Source organism: Phyllobates terribilis, unplaced genomic scaffold (assembly GCF_046119375.1).
Source record: "Phyllobates terribilis strain yellow unplaced genomic scaffold, ASM4611937v1 Scaffold_1__5_contigs__length_1240528914, whole genome shotgun sequence".
NCBI lineage: Eukaryota > Metazoa > Chordata > Amphibia > Anura > Dendrobatidae > Phyllobates > Phyllobates terribilis.
Window position 1 is genome coordinate 565907750 of NW_027362761.1, and position 21887 is coordinate 565929636.

The 21887-nt window shown below is 46.9% G+C and overlaps 1 protein-coding gene across 1 annotated transcript in view; it reads left to right on the forward strand.

Annotated features, from left to right (window-relative positions):
• Positions 1 to 482: 482 nt before the first annotated feature.
• CPLX4 (complexin 4) overlaps positions 483 to 21887 on the forward strand; it is a 44840-nt gene continuing 23435 nt past the window's right edge. The window contains exon 1 of the mRNA XM_073655089.1: positions 483 to 762. Coding sequence (XP_073511190.1) covers positions 596 to 762 — 167 coding nt within the window. The 5' untranslated portion in view covers positions 483 to 595. The remainder of the gene's footprint in view (positions 763 to 21887) is intronic.

The window sequence follows — 21887 nt, forward strand, 5'->3', positions numbered from 1 at the left end:
TTGGTATCCAACTTGTTGTTCTCCTTGTGATGCAAAACTACAACTCCCACCATAAACGGCACTGATCTTGAAAAATATGGACACCTTGTCCTAAAACAGCAACACCCCGCTACACAGGTTGTGTGTAGTATTGCAGCTCATTGCTTAATCACTTCAATGGAGTTGAGTTGCAATGCCAGACACAACCTGTAGACAGGAGTGGCGCTGTTCATGGATGAGTTAAATCTAGGGTAACTCTAATTTTATTTTAATAATTTTATTACTTTGAATTTTAATTTTAAGAATTTATTTTTATTTTTCACCCTTTCTAATATTCCATCTTCTGTATCATACACTTTGTTTGGAAATTAGCTTAAGGTATTAATATGGGAAGTAGGCAGCTGCGTCTAATGATTTTTGAAGTAATCTGAACCATCTGCCTCGGTCCGGAGCAGTTCACCCGCTAATCCAGATTATGGCTGACAAACCATTTTTGGCATATAGTCCACGGTAACAGTGTGCCCTTGACCAGCTGGTACTGCTGCATGCTGCCTGGCTTCATACACTCTAGTCCTCTTCCATCTGGGCTTCTTCGTATGGTGGGATAGGCAGCGACATGGCATTTTTAATCAAGAGCATGGTGGGCAACCCCATGAAAAATTTTGGATTTGGAGAATCGAAAGAGGAGAAGACAGAAGGAGGGAATGAGTCTGACCCGGCAGCCGCCCAGGGAATGACCCGTGAGGAGTATGAGGAGTATCAGAGGCAACTGGTGGAGGAGAAGTGAGTACCAGCTATGTATGAATGTCAGAGAGGCAAGGTGTAGCAGAGCTGAGTTTGTCATAAAAAAAATTAGCTTTACTACATCTGCATGATACAATCAAAATAATTGCTATCACCTGTATTAATTCTGTGTCATCGGATTTATTGGAAACAAATAATAGAATTTTACATCCAAAATATTGAAAGTCATTTTTAGAATCGTTGCTCCGTCCTAATTACCGCCAATAATAATTTTACAGTTGCATTAAAAATTCCAAATGAGCTGAGATTTGCACCTTACAATGAATCAATTGCCAGAAAGCTGCCGGTACTGAGATGAGTTTGTCACTCGATGCATATACAGTACTGATGGATTACTTTGGACTGTAAGTGAAATTTTTATATGATACATACATGGAGAAAAAAAAAAATCATCTCTGCTACATCGGCATAAGTAGAGCTAAGAATCTATATAATATAGAAATAAATTCTATATATTTATATTAACACTTGATATTACTTCTGGTTACATATATTATTATTATTTAGTATCCACCAGTCTGTAAGAAGCAGCACTGATATAGGGCCTAAATAATGGAGGGAGGGCAGACCGTTCTGATACTGACACTAGGGGGGTGGTGGAACACAACGGGGGGCAAAAAAGACCCATTCCAATATTGATTTCATTTTATTTTGCATGGAAGAATAAATAAAAATAACCATTTTTCATCAGTGCGCTGGATCCGGTTCGTCCGTTTTTACCATCATCCATTCTTGTCTTATACAATAAGAAGAATAAAAGAAATATTTCCCAGTTCCCCTTACCCAATAAACAGTAAAGCACATCACTGAAAAGACACACGAACATGAAGTACGTCCGTTTTTTTATTTTTTAACGGATCCATTGATTTAAATAGGTCAGTCTGATCCACGACTAGGATCAAAAATGGGTGACTCCATTTTTTTTTTTTGCAGGTAAAAAAAAATATATATATGTGAACAGAGCCATTTACTGTAATGGGTACATGTTGTATCCAATAAAAACACTCATACATTAAGAATGCACGTCTGTATGTGGCCTTACAGTACTGTAGACCTGCTGAGCCATATGGGATTAGTAGTGACCCATATCCACTAACCGTCCCATTGTTTTAAGGACTGTCCCTTGAATGTCCCATAAATGAGGATACAAATTTTGGAAGCTATGGTGATGTCTGAGCCTATACTGAGTGCTTAAGCAACCAGCCATATAAGCGAGCCTCAGTTTTTAGCAGTACCTAGAATAGGGGGGCTATTAACATCTGTCGCCAGGTCTTTACTACCCCATCTGATATCATCATGATGTAGGAGCTGAGACCCTGATTCCAGCGATGTGTCACTTACTAGGCTGCTCGCTGCAGTTTTGCTAAAATTCCTGTTTTCTCTGCTGCAGAAATAGCAGTTCTCTGAATGCTGAGCTCTGTATAACCCCGCCCATACAACTGATTGGCTGCTTTCTGTGTACACTGTGCATAGGCAGAAAGCTGCCAATCAGTGCTGTGGGTGGAGTTATACAAAGCTCATGAATATGGAGGACTAGTCCTCTAATGATAATCTCCTCCTGATAAAACAATGGTTTTATTCAACTACAGCAAGCAACCCAGTAAGTAACTCATTATTGGAATCAGGCTCTCTGCCCCTACATCATGTTGCTCTCAAATTATGTGGCAAACATCTGGTGACAGTTTCCCTATAAGAAGGATCAGGTACATTATACAATAGGTGTACACAAGCTAGCCTAAAGAGAATCTGTTAGCACAAAATGACTGTTCAAACCAAGCACAGGTGATTGGTGTACCATTGGCATATTCCAGTAGTTCTGTGCTCCTTCCTACCTAGTTGCTTTCATCTCCACCCTCATCTTTCTTGATTGACAGCTCTGGGTTTACCTGAGCTGTTTGGCCACTTCAAGGGAACACCGAACAACGGTGCTTGGTTTGGTCAGTCGTTTTGTACAGACACATTCCATTTTAGTGCTATTGGTTAGAAATTTCTGGCCACATAATTGGTGACTGAGGATTGGGTAATGTGAAGGTCTGAGGAGCATATTGACCCCAATCATGTGGAGTAAAGCCAACTGATAGGTAGGGTGCATTTTAACATGTCTGAATATTTGGGCTTAAAGGGACCTCACAGCTGATACATGCTGCTCATGGATTGGGGAGCATGTATCAGACACTGGCTGTATGATTTCAGCCATATACAGTATGTTTGACTCTGAAATATACTTTAGAAGCCACCAGGGCCGAGCCACTCTGGACACTAGTCGGACAGGCAGGGAACGAGCCACACTGGACACTAGTCGGACAGGCAGGGAACGAGCCACACTGGACACTAGTCAGACAGGCAGGGAACGAGCCACACTGGACACTAGTCGGACAGGCAGGGAATGAGCCACACTGGACACTAGTTGGACAGGCAGGGACCGAGCCACACTGAATACTAGTCGGACAGGCAGGGACCGAGCCACACTGGCCACTAGTCGGGCAGGCAGGGACCGAGCCACACTGGACTCTAGGCGGACAGGCAGGGAATGAGCCACACTGGACACTATTCAGACAGGCAAGGACCGAGCCGCACTGGATACTAGTCAGATAGGCGGGGACCGAGCCACACTGGACACCAGTTGGACAGTTGGAGACCGAGCCACACTGGACACTAGTTGGACAGGCGGGCACTGAGCCACACTGGATACTAGTCAGACAGGCAGGGACCGAGCCACACTGGACACTAGCCGGACAGGCAGGGACCAAGCCACACTGGACACTAGTCGGACAGGCAGGGACCGAGCCACACTGGACACTAGTCGGACAGGCAGGGACCGAGCCACACTGGACACAAGTCGGACAGGCAGGGACCGAGCCACACTGGATACTAGTCGGACAGGCAGGGACCGAGCCACACTGGACACTAGTCAGACAGGCAGGGACCGAGCCACACTGGACACTAGTCAGACAGGCAGGGACCGAGCCACACTGGACACTAGTTGGACAGGTGGGCACTGAGCCACACTGGATACTAGTCGGACACGCAGGGATCGAGCCGCACTGGACACTAGTCGGACAGGCGGGGACCGAGCCACACTGGACACTAGTCAGACAGGCAGGGACCGAGCCACACTGGACACTAGTTGGACAGGTGGGCACTGAGCCACACTGGATACTAGTCGGACACGCAGGGATCGAGCCGCACTGGACACTAGTCGGACAGGCGGGGACCGAGCCACACTGGACACTAGTCTGACAGGCGGGGACCGAGCCACACTGGACACTAGTCGGACAGGCGAGGACCGAGCCACACTGGACACTAGTTGGACAGGTGGGCACTGAGCCACACTGGATACTAGTCGGACACGCAGGGATCGAGCCGCACTGGACACTAGTCGGACAGGCGGGGACCGAGCCACACTGGACACTAGTCTGACAGGCGGGGACCGAGCCACACTGGACACTAGTCGGACAGGCGAGGACCGAGCCACACTGGACACTAGTCGGACAGGCAGGGACCGAGCCACACTGGACACTAGTCGGACAGGCAGGGACCGAGCCACACTGGACACTAGTCGGACAGGCGGGGACCGAGCCACACTAGTCGGACAGTCGGGGACCGAGCCACACTATACATTAGTTGGACAGTTGGGCACTGAGCCACACTGGACACTAGTCGGACAGGCAGGGACCGAGCCACACTTGACACTAGTCAGACAGGCGGGGACTGAGCCACACTAGTCAGACAGGCGGGGACCAAGCCACACTAGACATTAGTTGGACAGTTGGGGGCCAAGTCACACAGGACACTAGTCGGACAGGCAGGGACTGAGCCACACTGAAACTAGGCGGACAGGCGGGGACTGAGCCGCACTGGACACTAGTTGGACAGGCTGGTCCCTCGCAGCTTCTCCCGGCCGCTGACAATGACTGACAGGTCTCTCCCTATACACACACATGCAGGAAGAGACTTGGCATTCTAGGACAGTGAGTGGGAACAAACCAACGAGGATCTCCCTGTCTGGCTAGTCACCCACATGTCTTAGTATTTGGCGACTTTTAAAGTATGTTTTTCTCTAAAGTGCAACAGCTTTTTAGAGTCAAACTGAAATCATGCAGCCAGTGCCCTGATATACAGTACAGACCAAAAGTTTGGACACACCTTCTCATTTAAAGATTTTTCTGTATTTTCATGACTATGAAAATTGTACATTCACACTGAAGGCATCAAAACTATGAATTAACACATGTGGAATTATATACTTAACAAAAAAGTGTGAAACAACTGAAAATATGTCTTATATTCTAGGTTCTTCAAAGTAGCCACCTTTTGCTTTGATGACTGCTTTGCACACTCTTGGCATTCTCTTGATGAGCTTCAAGAGGTAGTCACCGGAAATGGTTTTCACTTCACAGGTGTGCCCTGTCAGGTTTAATAAGTGGGATTTCTTGCCTTATAAATGGGGTTGGGATCATCAGTTGTGCTGTACAGAAGTCTGGTGGATACACAGCTGATAGTCCTACTGAATAGACTGTTAGAATTTGTATTATGGCAAGAAAAAAGCAGCTAAGTAAAGAAAAATGAGTGGCCATCATTACTTTAAGAAATGAAGGTCAGTCAGTCCGAAAAATTGGGCAAACTTTGAATGTGTCCCCAAGTGCAGTTGCAAAAACCATCAAGCACTACAAAGAAACTGGCTCACATGAGGACCGCCCCAGGAAAGGAAGACCAAGAGTCACATCTGCTTCTGAGGATAAGTTTATCCGAGTCACCAGCCTCAGAAATCGCAGGTTAACAGCAGCTCAGATTAGAGACCAGGTCAATGCCACACAGAGTTCTAGCAGCAGACACATCTCTTCAACAACTGTTAAGACTTTGTGCAGCAGGCCTTCATGGTAAAATAGCTGCTAGGAAACCACTGCTAAGGACAGGCAACAAGCAGAAGAGACTTGTTTGGGCTAAAGAACACAAGGAATGGACATTAGACCAATGGAAATCTGTGCTTTGGTCTGATGAGTCCAAATTTGAGATCTTTGGTTCCAACCACCGTGTCTTTGTGAACAGATGGACTCTACATGCCTGGTTCCCACCGTGAAGCATGGAGGAGGAGGTGTGATGGTGTGGGGGTGCTTTGCTGGTGACACTGTTGGGGATTTATTCAAAATTGAAGGCATACTGAACCAGCATGGCTACCACAGCATCTTGCAGCGGCATGCTATTCCATCCGGTTTGCGTTTAGTTGGACCATCATTTATTTTTCAACAGGATAATGACCCCAAAAACACCTCCAGGCAGTGTAAGGGCTATTTGACCAAGAAGGAGAGTGATGGGGTGCTACGTCAGATGACCTGGCCTCCACAGTCACCAGACCTGAACCCAATCGAGATGGTTTGGGGTGAACTGGACCGCAGAGTGAAGGCAAAAGGGCCAACAAGTGCTAAGCATCTCTGGGAACTCCTTCAAGATTGTTGGAAGACTATTTCCGGTGACTACCTCTTGAAGCTCATCAAGAGAATGCCAAGAGTGTACAAAGCAGTCATCAAAGCAAAAGGTGGCTACTTTGAAGAACCTGGAATATAAGACATATTTTCAGTTGTGTCACACTTTTTTGTTAAGTATATAATTCCACATGTGTTAATTCATAGTTTTGATGCCTTCAGTGTGAATGTACAATTTTCATAGTCATGAAAATACAGAAAAATCTTTAAATGAGAAGGTGTGTCCAAACTTTTGGTCTGTACTGTATGCTGCCCATGGATCGGGCACCATGCATCCGCTGTCATGTTCCCTTTACACTTTCTGTAATTTTAAGAAATTTTTATAAGTGGAATATTTGGGGTGCTCAGATGGGTATACCTATGGTGAAGGGGAAGCCATTGATCTTTCAATATTAGAAAAAAAGTGAGTTCTGGTCATTTATTGATCACCTTAGAGTCTGTTTTACCTACTACGATGGAAGCCACATCTCTGACTCTGGACATAGCATGAGACATTGGGTCCTACATATTCTTACATCCTCTATGGACAAGCTACATTTCACCAAATGTTGGAAAGTTTATCGCTCCGAAAACAGGGCTAGGAAACGCTGGCATATTAGAATATTGGCTATTCGTATAATGTGATCCTCCTGAAGAAGCCCTTCATTAAGGACTCTTGGTTTCCAGACTTTGCCTTAAGAAATTGGATAATGTGATTAATATGATGAATTGCTACTTACATGCTTTGTATTACCAGTTAGGTCGGTTTCATTTTTGTCCTAATCCTTATTCCCTCCCATGGCCAGTTAATACTCATGACCACCTTCTATGAGCCACAGCGAAACACTGTTGTGCCTGCAATACTATACAATGTTAAATACAGGTTGGAGCCGTGCACACAGTTTATGGTTAAACATTGAAAGACTTGGCATAAACTCTACATATTGTTTGTGCAAATAAAAACTTGAGAAGAAAGTTAAACACAACTTGAGTACATACGCTAAACTCGTAATCTGTTCCAGCACTTAACAATCACTTCTCTTTATTGCTGGGAAAACAACGAGGGAGAACCTGGGCTCTGCCCAGATGGTGCTGTAATGTAAAGGGAAACTGTCATCAGATAATGAGCTATTGTTTTAATCAGGTTTATGGGTAAAATATGTTTCTAAAACATTTTGATATTGCATTTTCCACTATGACCACTAGGCTTAATATTAGACCTTTACTATCTATTGGGCACATGGCCATAAGCAGCAATAGATAGACCAAGCCTATTAAATTGTCGAGTACTAAGTTGTCCAGTTGTAGTTGACCAGGAGCCATCCAGTGTGATATTTCATACAACATTCTGTCCTGTTGCTCTTGGGGGGTGGAAGATATCCATTGTGTGGGAGATGCATAGGCGCCATAAAAGTCATGGAAAGTTCCCTCACCATAATTGCTGGTGTTGATGCAGTTAAATATAATTTCCGAGGCGAAGTCCTATAGTCCTGTAATACTACAAGGCAGAGGTGGCCTTCTTAAAAAAAAATAATTTCTGCTAGGTATTTTCCTAAGCGCAAACCATCATTTCACATGTAAAGCAGGTGACCAGATGCAACACACAGATGGACGCGAGGCGGGAACAGTCAATGAGCTATTTATTTCCTCTAATATGGCGGGAATTTACAGTGGTTACCAAACAGTTAAACAGTATGAAAGAGTGATTACCAGTAAGTTATACAATACGGAACACAAAATAAATCTTCGAGTTCAATTTGAATGACAGAGAAGTCTCTTAGGGATTATGCTTGTGTCCCTCTGACAGGGGTGAGCTACTACGTAGGCTCCTCCTGAAGCAATGGCCCTAAAAGGGGTCACTGGGTTTTCCTGGTAGGCCGCAAGTCCTAACAATGTCTACCAAAGCACGTTGAGCCTTCTTCGTTCTAACTCACCCCCACCTTACCTGTTGTCCTTGCCCAGGTCAACCCCTGTAACGTATTGCTTAAAGCAATGGGCCGGCTCACTCGTATCTTCCTTTCACCACAGGCGTCCTCTTCTGGGTGGAATCTCCTCACGGATCTTCGGTTGTTGACCAACGGCGGGTGTTTTCCAGGTCTGAGAAGGGGGCTGGGCTCCGGCTCTTGACTGGCATTGTCTGGGCTCTGGATCTTGACCGGCGTAGATCGGGTCTTATGGTCTTGACCGGCGAAGTTGGGGCTCTGTCTCTCACTTGGTGCCGCCTGGGTGTCGTCTGCAAGCGGTCAACACCCTGCTGGGACACACTTCCCGCTGAGGCTTGTCACTCTGGCTGCAGCGTCTTCTTGTGCTCGTCTGCACCTTTCTCTCTCGGCGCCAAAACTTGCTCCAGTTTGCACCCCTTTATATTCTGGAACTTTGTCATCAATGGCACTTGGCTGGGTGTCGCATTTGAACTCATCCGCCCTGCAACTCTTCTTGTTCTGGTTAGTTCTGCATGGTCCCGTCTGGACAGTAGCTGGCAGCCTTCTTGCACTAATGATACACCTCGCAGGGGGTTCTTAAGGAGTATTGTCTTCTCCTCTTACATTCGTCCTCCCTTTTAGCTCGCTAGTCCTAGGGCGAATGGGATCTCTGAGGGTTTGAAGTTTTCCAAAGTGTAGCCCAATTTCAGCCAACAGTCACACGCATTTCCGGGTTTTCTGCTGTATCTGTTCCCAAACTAATTCATCCTATGCATTTGGTCCTTCGGAGTTCCTCCTGCGTAGTTGTTTCTGGGGCATTTGGAGGTCCAGTCACCTGGGACTGTAGGTCGTCCTCTGGTTCATTCTCTGTCCTCTTCAACAGTGGTATCGGCAACTCCAGTGGTCCTAAAGCCACAGCGATCCAGTCCTCATCTCCAAGGGCTTCTCTTTGGGTGTTATCAGACAGTTCTCCCGGGGACCTCGTTTCGGTAGACCCCTCTGTTTCAGAAGAACAGGGCTGGAGCATATTCTGATGTAACACTTGAGGTGGCACTCCCTCGTCGCCCTCAGGCAGAACATCTTAGACTGAGTTATCTGGGTGAATTCTCCTCACTGCTTCCCGCAGTGATCCAGCTTATTCTTTAGCCACTTGGCCCACACTGGCAATATATGAGGAGAACAAAAGCGGTCTATGGAGCGCTGGATTGATCACTTGGAAACAGAATTGGGGCTAAAACCATAAGCCCTCTCCACAACGCGTTTCGATAGCTAAACTATCTTCATCAGGTGGTACCTAGTAGTGTTGAGCCACCCCCGTAGTGTTCGAGTTCGGTTCGGTTCGTCGAACACCCGTGTGTTCGCCGAACTGTTCGTCGAACTGTTCGTCGAACACCTTCGAACACCGTTAAAACCAATGGCAGGCAAACAAAAACACATAGAAACACATAGAAAACACCTTCAAAGGTGTCCAAAAGCTGACAAACTGCTCAGAAGACATAACTAACACATGGAAAAGTGACAAGTACATATAGTCATGCGAAAATAAAAGAGGTGGAGGAGTAAAAGGAGGGGGAGACACAGATATAGGCATGTCATGCCCTTCTAAAATCCAAAAAGTGAGAAGCCGACACGTACAGTCCGCTCCTGCCCGTGCCACCTCCGTGTCGCCGGGTTTGTGCCAGAGCCGCGGTGAACCCTGACGGCCAGCCCCCCTCTCCCAATACTGGTGCCTGTCCGCTGGTGGGTCGAGCGAGCCCCCCTGTGGTGGAGGCAGCTCTAAGCTTTTTAATTTAAATTGTCTCTCTAATTTGAATGAATACACTTTAAATCCATTTACAAGGATCTATTGGAGGGCAAGTCTCATGCCAGCAGCCGCGGTAATTCCAGCTCCAGTAGCGTCCACTAAAGCTGCTGCAGTTAAAAAGCTTTTATAAGGCTCGAGCTCGGCTGTCCACCGCAAGGCATCCTACTGCCAGTCCCAGCCCCTATGCCTTGGGGTGCCTCCTGATGCTCTTCACTGAGTATCCCGTGGTCCCGAAGCATTTCCTTTGAAAAAATTAAGTGTCCAAACTACAGGTGGTGTAGCTTGCTTAACAGCCGGGATAATCCGCTGACTAGCAGACACTGCTACTAGGCACAAAGTATTTCCTGGGCTAGATGCAGTTAAAAATTTGTAATTAGATACTCTCGTTGGATGCTGAGAAAGCATTCCATAGAGTCTCCTGGCACGCCATATATGATTCTCTTAAAAAGCTTGGGGTAGGGGTCTAGGGGACCCTTTTATAGCCAAAATCATGGCCCTGTATCACAATGCGTCACCTAGGCTGAAGATAAATGGAACTGTAGCACCCTGAGGGCTCGGTTGCTACAGAGGTATTGCACCTCACCCAGAGGTGTGATATCTCACTCTCAGGTAAGGATGGAGTGTGGATCAGGACCCGACACCTGCATGCATTACACCACATTGCCGTGGGGCAGGGCGACCAATATGCCTCTGAGATGGGCACGACAGTCCCTGTCCCTGGCTGGAGTGGGGGGAGGGAACACTGAGGAAGGGGAACCCTGTAGTGCAGGAGCAGGGAGGAAGCAGTTCCTGGGTGCATTGAGAAGGGAGTATAAAAGGTGGGCACCATCTTAGTTCAGTGCAGAGAAGTCTGAGCAGAAGTGGCAGGGAGCAGGGGCTCTGCATGAGCTCTGCTCCGGAGGCGGGCCTAGTAACAGAAGCCCAGGCCTGGAAGAGGGAGAAGGAAGGAAGAGGAGCGGAGAAGGCTCCAGGAACGAGGAATGAAGGGATCCCAGGGGTGCGGACGGGCGAGTCGCCACCGCACGCCCGAATCCACCTGCGTGGAGGGGTCAGGCCAAAGGGGGAGACCGGTCTCCGAAACTAGTGGAGGCAGGAAACGACCCTCAGCTAGAAACCGGAGGCTGTGACATTTTATGTGGCGCAGCCCCTCGCTACACCCGCTAGGAAGGCACCACATAGGGTCAGGGAAACTTGCGCCAAGTTTACCAAGAGGAGGCCCGAGGCAGCCGGATAGAAGGGTTGGTAAGAAAGGCCAGACAAAGGACACACAAAGGGGGTCCTGTGAAGCGCTCCAAAGTTATCTGGGAGTTGTCTGAGCCCCTCACCTGGTGAGCACAGTACGACGTGGGCAGCCGTTACCTGCAGACGTGGTCTGGATAATAAGAACTGTGAGTAAAGGCCCTGGACTGCATCACTGACTCCGTGTCGTTACTGCTGCTGCCCTGCACCATCACCCCCATCCTCCGCATACACTGCCCTGAGGCTATACTCCTCCCGTGGGGAGTTATGCTACGCTCTGCTGCACCCACAACACCAGCCTCAGCGGTCTGCCCTGCAGCGGCGGTTCACTCTGACCGCAATCCACGGGTGGCATAGTCGGACATTTAAACATCAAAACCACATAAATAGTTCCGCCACTGGTTTGACCACCCTGAGCCACGGAACCGGGTCGGTGCCACGAAGACTACAACCACCAGCATCCACCAAAAAGGGTCCGGCTCCGGGTGTCCCAAGGCCCAGGGGGTGCATCAGAACATTTTCATCACCTTTCACAATCACCAATGGGACAAGGCAGGGATGTCCTCTGTCCCCTCTCTTATACATCCTAGTGACGGAGCACCTGCTCTCATCAATTCGCCATAACCCCAATATTAGGTGGATTGAGGTGGGAGGCACCGAGTACAAGTGCTCTCTATTTGCTGATGATGTCCTAGTATATATCACTCAATCACATATATCCATCCATGCTGTTATGGCTGAAATAGATCACTTTGTTACATGGTCAAATTTTAAAATCAATGCAGCGAAGTCTGAGGCCCTCGATGTCTCCCTCCCCAAATCCATATAGGATTCCATCCAGTCCAACTTTCCCTTTGCCTGGCCCTCACAGGGTATCAAATACTTAGGAATTCCTATTCATAGAGACCTCTCCCATCTATGTTATCTTAATTTTGGGCCCTTTATTGAACAACTCCATACAGACCACGGTTGGCAAGTTAGAACTGTAAGATTCACTACGTGAACCACTGGTGTTTTGTGGAAAAGCACATGTACACTGTGTTCCAAATTATTATGCAAAAAGTGTTTAGGAGTGATAAGGGAAGAATTTGTTTGTTTGTCAGTTAAACTCATTGATGGTGATGTGTGTCAGGGCTCTTTATATCACTGTAAGCAATTGCAGACACCTGTGCTAATTAGTTTGGCAGGTGTGTCCAATGAAAGGCAAGACTACTTAAGAAGGCTGTCTCACATTATTAAGCAGCCTACATTTTCTGCCAAAATGGGAAAGAAAAAGGATGTGTCGGCTGCTGAGAAGCAACAAATTGTGGAGTGTTTAGCTCAAGGCATGACTACAATCAACATTGTGCGATGATCAGGATGAAGTGTCTTGGCAATCAAGAAGTATGTAGCTGATTCACAGTACACACGTGTGCGTGCTGATAAGGGCAAATTGAGGACTCTTTCCTACAGGCAATTACGTCAGGTTAAAAGAGCAGCGGCAAAAAAGCCATGTCATAGCAGCAAACAAGTTTTTGAAGCTGCTGGTGCCTCCAACGTCCCCCGAACAACAAGATGCAGGGTCCTTCAGAGGTTTGCAGCTGTGCATACGCCATCCTGTCGACCTCCTCTATCCACTTCACACAAGCAGAAACGGCTCCAGTGGGCCAAACATTACATGAAGACTGATTTCAAAACTGTTTTGTTCACGGATGAGTGCCGTGCAGCGCTCGATGGTCCAGATGGATGGAGTGGAGGATGGCTGGTTGATGGACACCCCACGCAAACACGGCTACAGCGCCAACAAGGAGGAGGTGGAGTAATGTTTTGGGCTGGAATCATGGGGAGAGAGATTGTCGGCCCCTTTAGGATCCCTGAAGGCGCTAAAGATGAACTCCATAATGTATGTGGATTTTCTCAAACAGCACTTCCTGCCATGGTTCAAGAAGAAGAACCGTGTATTTCACAGCAAGATAATTTTTTTGCATGATAATGCACCATCTCATGCTGCACATAAAACATCTGCATCTCTGGCTGATATGGGCATAAAAGGGGACAAACTTATGGTGTGACCCCCATGCTCCCCTGACCTCTACCCCATTGAGAACCTCTGGAGCATCATCAAAAGGAGTGTCTATGATGGCGGGAGGCAGTTCACATCTAAGCAACAGCTCTGGGAGGGTATTCTGTCCTCATGCAAAACAATTGAAGCAGAAACCATCCAAAACCTGACAAATTCAATGGACGAGAGAGTTCAGAAGCTCCTTTCGAACAAGGGGTCCTATGTGAAAATGTAACATCACCTAGAATAAAGTTTTGAGTTGAAAACTGTTTGATTTCAGTTTCTAATAACCTGCTAATGCTTATAATTTAAAAAATGACCATTTTTTTGGTCTTTATTAAAATGAAAAGGTTGATCGAAAAGTTTGGGGGATCTAAGAGTGTGGCAACCCAGTAGTCATGATTACTTCGAATTCTGACAATATGAGGGTCATGTTGCAGGTAGTGCAGCAAGAAGGCACTTATGTGTCTTGCGCATCTCGGAGCCCCAAAATTATTTTCCGGGCTAGATGCAGCTAAAAATTATTATTAATTTTAAATCTGGTGGAGCTTAGTATAGATGGCCTAATAGAATCAGCACTGCACACTGCTACAAAGCCCAAATTATTTTCCAGTCAAGATACAGATAAACATGATTAGTAATTTTAAATCTGGTGGAGCTTATTATAGATGGCCTAATAGAATCAGTGCTGCACACTGCTACAAAGCCCAAATTATTTTCCAGCCAAGATACAGATAAACATGATTAGTAATTTGAAAGCTTAAAACGGTTGGTAGGGTGATTTTAACCAATCATCAAGCTTTTACTCTCCCCAGGATGACACAGGGGTAGAAAAGTCGTTTCGGATCCATGATTTGTTCATCTTTATGAACGTGAGTCTGTCTACATTATCAGTGGAGAGCCGCGTGCGCTTATCTGTCAGCACACCACCAGCAGCGCTGAACACACGTTCAGACAGAACGCTGGCTGCGGGACATGACAAGATCTCCAAGGCGTAAGTGGCTAGCTCCGGCCATTTATCCAGATTGGAAGCCCAAAAAGAGCAAGGGTCCAGTGACACAGTCATGGCTTCAATGTTTACTTGGAGATACTCCTGTACCATCGTCTCTAGGCGTTGACTATGTGTCAGACTTCTTGTCTCCTGTGGCCTTGCAAAGGATGGGCTAAAAAAGTGGTGAAATGATTCCGCAAAATTGATGTTACCAGCAGATACTGTGGTTCTGTTACGGTTTGAGTGCTGAACACTTGACGGTCCCACGGTTGGCAAGTTGGAACTGTGAGATTCACTACGTGCACCACTGGTGTTTTGTGGAAAAGCACATGTAAGATTCTGCAACAGTCTCTGCTGATACTCCTGCATGCGTGCATCCCTTTCTATGGCATGAATAATTTCTGCAAATTTACTTTTGTACCGGGGATCTAACAGTGTGGCAACCCAGTAGTCAGGATTATTTCTAATTCTCACAATTCGAGGGTCATGTTGCAGGTAGTGCAGCAAGAAGGCACTCATGTGTGTTGCGCATCCAGGAGCACCAAGTCCCTGTTGTATTGGTGGCGAGGTAACAATCATGCTTCCTTCCTCTGTCCTCTCCCCCCAACCTCGCACAACAGAAATGTGATCAAGGTCTCCCTCATCTGATGAGTCTTCCATCAGTTCGTCCTCCACTTCTTCCTGGGCTCCTGCACCTTCCTCACTAGTTTGGCTGCTACCATGCGCCCTGGTAAAACCATCTCCCCCACCCTCACATGCCTGCCGCCTTGGTGCTGCCGACCGTCTGGACCTTGCAGATGTTAGCCCTTCCGCATACAACTCCTCCTCCTCTACTTCCTCCACCTCCTCTTGTGCCACCACCTGACTCCGAATTCTGTTTAACATGAGCTCCAGCATGTAAATCACCGGAATAGTCATGCTGATAATGGCATCGTCAGCACTAAACATCTTCGTCGCCATTTCAAAACTGTGCAGAAGGGTGCATAGGTCCCTGATCTGAGACCACTCCTCCAGCGTGATTTGCCCCACCTCTGGATCTCGTTGGCCCAGGCTATACGTCAGAACGTATTGCACCAGGGCTTGTCGGTGCTGCCACAGTCGCTGCAACATGTGCAGAGTTGAATTCCACCGGGTAGGCACATCGCATTTTAGCCGGTGAAGTGGCAGGCCCAACGACTTCTGTAGAGATGTAAGTCGCTGAGCTGCGGGATGCGAACGGCGGAAGTGAGCACACAGCGACCGTGCCCTCTGCAGAAGGCCATCTAGTCTGGGATAGTGGGCTAAAAATTGCTGGACAACCAGGTTCAACATGTGAGCCATACAAGGCACGTGTGTGACATTGCCCCGGCGAAGGGCCGCACCCAGGTTTGCAGCATTGTCGCACACGGCCTTCCCTGGTTTCAGGTCCAGTGGAGACAACCATTCATGAAATTGGTTCTCCAGAGCTGACCACAACTCCTCAGCTGTGTGACTCACATTTCCCAGACATTTCAAAGTAAAAACCGCCTGATGACGTTGAGCCCTACTGCCAGCATAGTAAGGAGGTGTGCAGGATCCCTTCTGCGCAGTTAGAAAGCTTGTGGCATGACCAGACAGGCTTTTGGTGCAGGTGGAAGACCGAGAGGAGGTTGAGGAGGCAGAAGCAGTGGAGGAACTTTGACATAAAGAGGATTGACGCACAACTCGTGGGGACGGCAAGACTTGGACAGCAGCCCCTTGTCCTGCTGTCACCATAGTTACCCAGTGCCCAGTCAGCGACATGTAACGCCCCTGTCCATGCCTACTCGTCCAAGTGTCTATGGTGAAATGCACCCTGTCACACACAGAGTTTCTCAAAGAAGCGGTGATGTTGTGTGCGACATGCTGGTGGAGCGCAGGCACACCTTTCTTTGAGAAGTAGTGCCGACTGAGCATCTGGTACTGGGGCACTGCGACGGACATAAGGTCTCGAAAATCCTCTGTGTCCACCAGGCGGAAAGGCAGCATTTCTGTAGCCAAGAGCTTGCAGATGGTGAAATTCAACCTCTTAGCTTTCTCATGGCTAGGAGGAAATGGTCTTTTACTTGTCCACATCTGAGGGACCAAGGGCTGGCTATTGTGCTTAGACGGGGTTGATAAGGGTGTCCCCGGCAAACTGCCGGTCTGTGAGGAAGATGCAGGGGGACATGTTAGGTTGCCTTGATCCAAAGGTGGTGCTATCGATGTCGGACAGAGCTCAACACCAGCTGGTGTTACCACCTCCAAAGAAAATGATGACCTGCCAATCACGCTGGCTGTTGCGGGTAAAGAGGTGGCAGGTCTGCGCCCCAAAACAGGTGTGACTGCTGTCCCCCCAGTCACAGAGGATGAAGAGGCCGCGGATGCACAAGATATGGTAGACGGTGGTTGGCCCGGCCGTCTAGGCCGCCGTGTAGCACACTGAGCTTCCCACTGCAACTTATGCTTCATGTCCATGTGCCGGTTCATGCATGAAGTACTCAAACTATGTATTTTTTGGCCTCTACTTAGCTTTTGCTGACAAATGTTACAGATAACACGAGTTGGGTCATCTTTATCGATCTGAAAAAATGCCCAGGCTATGCAAGGCTTAGCACCCATGCGACCTGAAGAGCCACCACGACTTGTGGTGAGAGGCAGAGTTGTGTTTGAGGATGCAGTTGTTGACGTGCTTCCAGTACTACGTCTCTGTCCAGGAAGGCGCAACCTGACCTCGTCGTCACTAGCATCCTCCTCTACCTCCTCTGCTGACCTCATCTCTTGGCTGACTGTGGGTTGACAGTAAGTGGGATCTCCAACCTCATCATCATCACCCTGTGCGTTATCACACCCGTCGTCCTCAGAGCCAACCTGTTCCTGCCCTGACAAAAAACTAAAGTTGTCGCTCCAATCAGGTATTTGAGTCTCATCATCGTCTTCCTCATTGTCTCCACCAACAGGAGTTACAGTTTGGGAATGAGGGTCTACATTATGGTCAGAACCTTCTGCGTCTGGTCCTGGATCCCACTCATAAAGATTCTGGGCATCAGTGCAGATCATTTCCTCGTCTGGATTCACAGAAGCGCTGGAGTCGACCTCTGATTCCCAGGCTATAGTATGAGTAAACAGCTCTGCAGACTCAACCATCTGTTCTACCTCATACTCAGACGGGCAGCTGGAGATTTGGGAGCTGTGAGGAAGCAAGTGCGATTGGGGTGACACCTTTGAGGACTGGAGTATTTGTGATGTTGAAGTTGATGTGGAGGAGAGCCCACTTAAAGGAGCACTTGATATCCGTTGAAGCACCTGCTGTTTTTGTGCCTCATCTGGAATTTGTAGCGATTGGCGTGGCCGTAAGAAAGGGATCTTATCACATTGTCCGCTAAAAGAAGTAGACATTTTAGTTTGGCTGGAAGATGGTCTTTCTTCTGCAGATGTTACTGTTGCTTTAACACCTACCCCACGGACACAACCTTTTTTCCCCTTCCCAACACGCCTATTCCCCTTTCCACCAGCAGCAGGCCTTTTTCCACTCATTTTGGTGGTTAACTAATTCACAACTCTGGAGTTGTTTGCACAAAAAAACAATGGATGGGAACCGAGCAGAGCTGAGTGGCCAAACTGTGGTATTAGGCCAAAACTATTGGCTGGGTTAGATGCAGAAAAAAATTATATTCAATTTGCAACCTGATGGAGGTCAGTATAGATGGACTAATAGAACAAGTCCCACACACAGCTAGAAGCCCAAATATTTTTTCAGAGGTAGATGCAGAAAAAAATTGTATTCAGTTTGCAACCTGATGGAGGTCAGTATAGATGGACTAATAGAACAAGTCCTACACACTGCTAGAAGCCCAAATATTTTTTCAGAGGTAGATGCAGAAAAAAAATATATTCAGTTTGCAACCTGATGGAGGTCAGTATAGATGGACTAATAGAACAAGTCCCACACACTGCTAGAAGCCCAAATATTTTTTCAGAGGTAGATGCAGAAAAAAAATATATTCAGTTTGCAACCTGATGGAGGTCAGTATAGATGGATTAATAGAACAAGTCCCACACACTGCTAGAAGGCCAAATATTTTTTCAGAGCCAGATGCAGACAAAAAATTATTTTTAATTTGCAACCTGATGGAGGTCAGTATAGATGGACTAATAGAGAAAGTCCCACACACTGCTAGAAGGCCAAATATTTTTTCAGAGCTAGATGCAGAAAATAATTATATTCAGTTTGCAACCTGATGGAGGTCAGTATAGATGGACTAATAGAACAAGTCCCACACACTGCTAGAAGCCCAAATATTTTTTCAGAGGTAGATGCAGAAAAAAATTATATTCAGTTTGCAACCTGATGGAGGTCTGTATAGATGGATTAATAGAACAAGTCCCACACACAGCTAGAAGCCCAAATATTTTTTCAGAGGTAGATGCAGAAAAAAATTATATTCAGTTTGCAACCTGATGGAGGTCTGTATAGATGGATTAATAGAACAAGTCCCACACACAGCTAGAAGCCCAATATTTTTTCAGAGGTAGATGCAGAAAAAATATATATTCAGTTTGCAACCTGATGGAGGTCTGTATAGATGGATTAATAGAACAAGTCCCACACACAGCTAGAAGCCCAATATTTTTTCAGAGGTAGATGCAGAAAAAAAATATATTCAGTTTGCAACCTGATGGAGGTCAGTATAGATGGACTAATAGAGAAAGTCCCACACACTGCTAGAAGGCCAAATATTTTTTCAGAGCTAGATGCAGACAAAAAATTATTTTTAATTTGCAACCTGATGGAGGTCAGTATAGATGGACTAATAGAGAAAGTCCCACACACTGCTAGAAGCCCAATATTTTTTCAGAGGTAGATGCAGAAAAAAATATATTCATTTTGCAACCTGATGGAGGTCAGTATAGATGGACTAATAGAGAAAGTCCCACACACTGCTAGAAGGCCAAATATTTTTTCAGAGCTAGATGCAGACAAAAAATTATTTTTAATTTGCAACCTGATGGAGGTCAGTATAGATGGACTAATAGAGAAAGTCCCACACACTGCTAGAAGCCCAATATTTTTTCAGAGGTAGATGCAGAAAAAAAATATATTCAGTTTGCAACCTGATGGAGGTCAGTATAGATGGACTAATAGAACAAGTCCCACACACTGCTAGAAGCCCAAATATTTTTTCAGAGCTAGATGCAGAAAAAAATTATATTCAATTTGCAACCTGATGGAGGTCAGTATAGATGGACTAATAGAATGATGCTATGCCCAAAAGATTTTACTTCACTAGGTGCAGTAAAAAAATTGGTATTCTATACACAGGTGGTATATCTTGCAACACAGATAGGCTACTCCACTGACTAACACAATCTGCAATAGGCCAAAAAGGATTAGCTTTGCTAGATTCAGCCAAATGCTGTGAAAAAAACTTGCACAGCACTGGCACAGACCTGCCTGGCAAAAACTGATAGGAACTGATGTAACCTAGTCCTGAAAAGGACTGCAATTACAATTAGTCTTTACTCCCACAATCTATCTATTTAAGAGCACAGACCTGCCTGATAAATGTCGTAGGAAATGCTGTAACCTAGTCCTTAAAAGGACTGCAATCACAACTATTCCCTACTCCCAAGCTATCTGTAGATTTGTGCGAAAATTGGCTTGAAATTAACAAGGTATAGCGCACACAGCAACAGCGGTGCCGTCTAACACGCAGCTGCAGCAGTGAGAAAATGGTGGCGACGGGGAAAATGGCTTGGTCTTATAGGGCAAGGACATGTGACATACACTGCCAATGACACATGCCCTTGCTTGTGTGAAAAAAAGCACTTCGCTCCGTGTGTGCGCTGCTGATAGGCTGACAGATTGCACCTCCCCATTGTAAATGCGGGAAAGAGAAAAAAAAATGGAGATCTTCATTATTCCTGCAGAGATCCATCCCCTGCCCCTCCCCCCGCCCCGTTGTACACTCAAACTGCGTATTAACATTAATTTTCATCATTACTGAGAAAAAAGCCAGTTATGATTTTGGTGCACGAACAGTTATCGAACATAACCTCGAACAGCCGAATTTTTCTCAAATCGTTCGTGTTCGCCGAACGGCTCGAACACCGCCCAAAACAGCTTGAATTTGAGATTGGCGAACAGTTCGAGTCGAACAACGCTCATCTCTAGTACCTAGTGTTTCCTAGTGATCAATCCAGTGCTCCATAGACCGCTTTTGTTCTCCTCATATATTGACATTTTAATTCCCTCCTATAGGGATAGCGGCAGGAGCAGTGGTTGATCACATGCTAATCATCCCTACAATTCCCCACCTAACCAATTGAGGACCTGCTGTACCGCAGCCGCCCTCCCTAACTCCAAAGGACCTGCGGTGACGCTCACTCAGCCTTGAGTCACGTGGTCTGCGGCCAGTCACATGGTCCACGACCAGGAACCCGGAATCAGCAGTACAGACAGCGGTTCGCAGCACGTGGTGAGCACACCGGTCCCCATCGTGCGGCGAGAACCACCATCCCTCTACCTTCTGGCAGTCACCGGGGTTGTGCAGGAGTGCACAACTCCAGTAGGTGAGTGGCCCTTTGGCTGTCCTCATTTTAACTGGTCCACTCGGTCCTTCACACAGCGCGCTTTTCCTTTTTTTCTCTTACTTGGCCCACACTGGCACACGGTCTCCTGGATGGAGCAGTTCATCCGGCATCGGGGGCAGGTCCAGATGTTACACCTCTCGAGACTTATGCTCGACCAGATAACTCACTGTCTGGAGTCTGTGTCGGTGCTCTCAGACCCAAGTACTCGGACTGCTCCCCTGTCAGACATTTTCCGGATTGAGCTCTAGCTCAGTAATCTCCTGTCCATTCCACCCAAACAGCAGCATATATGGCGTCTAGCCATTAGTCGCATGGACTTGATTATTGCAGATCCACACCAACTTGGAGATGAATTTGGGCCACTTCATCTTCTTTTCTTCTTCCAAGGTTTGCAACATCTTTATCAACTTCCGATTGAAGCGTACACAGGCCCCATTCCCCTGCGGGAAATGTGGAGTGGTTTAAGACTTATCAATTCTGTAGAGACGGTGTAGCTCCCCCATTACCCTTCCTTAGAAGCAGACCCCTTGATCTGAATTAATCTTTTTTGGGCATCCATACATGCAAATGAAGTCTCAGCAGATGGCTCTGGCCTGTGCTTCTGCTGTCTGGTCCTGAGTTGGGGTCACCACCGCGAACTTGGTGAAGTGGTCAGTCATCACCAAGCAATACTCATATCACTGTGAGACATCCCGATCATCAGGTAGTCAGTTATCAACACCTCCGAGGGTGCGGAGATTCAGATGGCTTGGATAGGAGCCCTCTGTTCTGAAGATTTGTTCAGCTTGCATCATCAACAACTTCGGCAGATGTCTTCGACCACCTGTTGCAACTGATGCCAATACAACAGCCCCTGCAACCATCGAAAGGTCTTTTCAGCACCAAAGTGGGCATCTTTGGCTAGCTGCACCACAAACCCCTCTGGTACCACCATTTGTCAGGTGACATCAAATTCTCAAGGGAGCTGGATCCTTCAACATAGTAAATCATCTCTAATGAAGAGCTTTTCCCATTGGCCCAAGATTTGCAGGGTATTTGCTGGTAGAGTCGTCCTTTCCTCCTGGTCGGGTCTCTG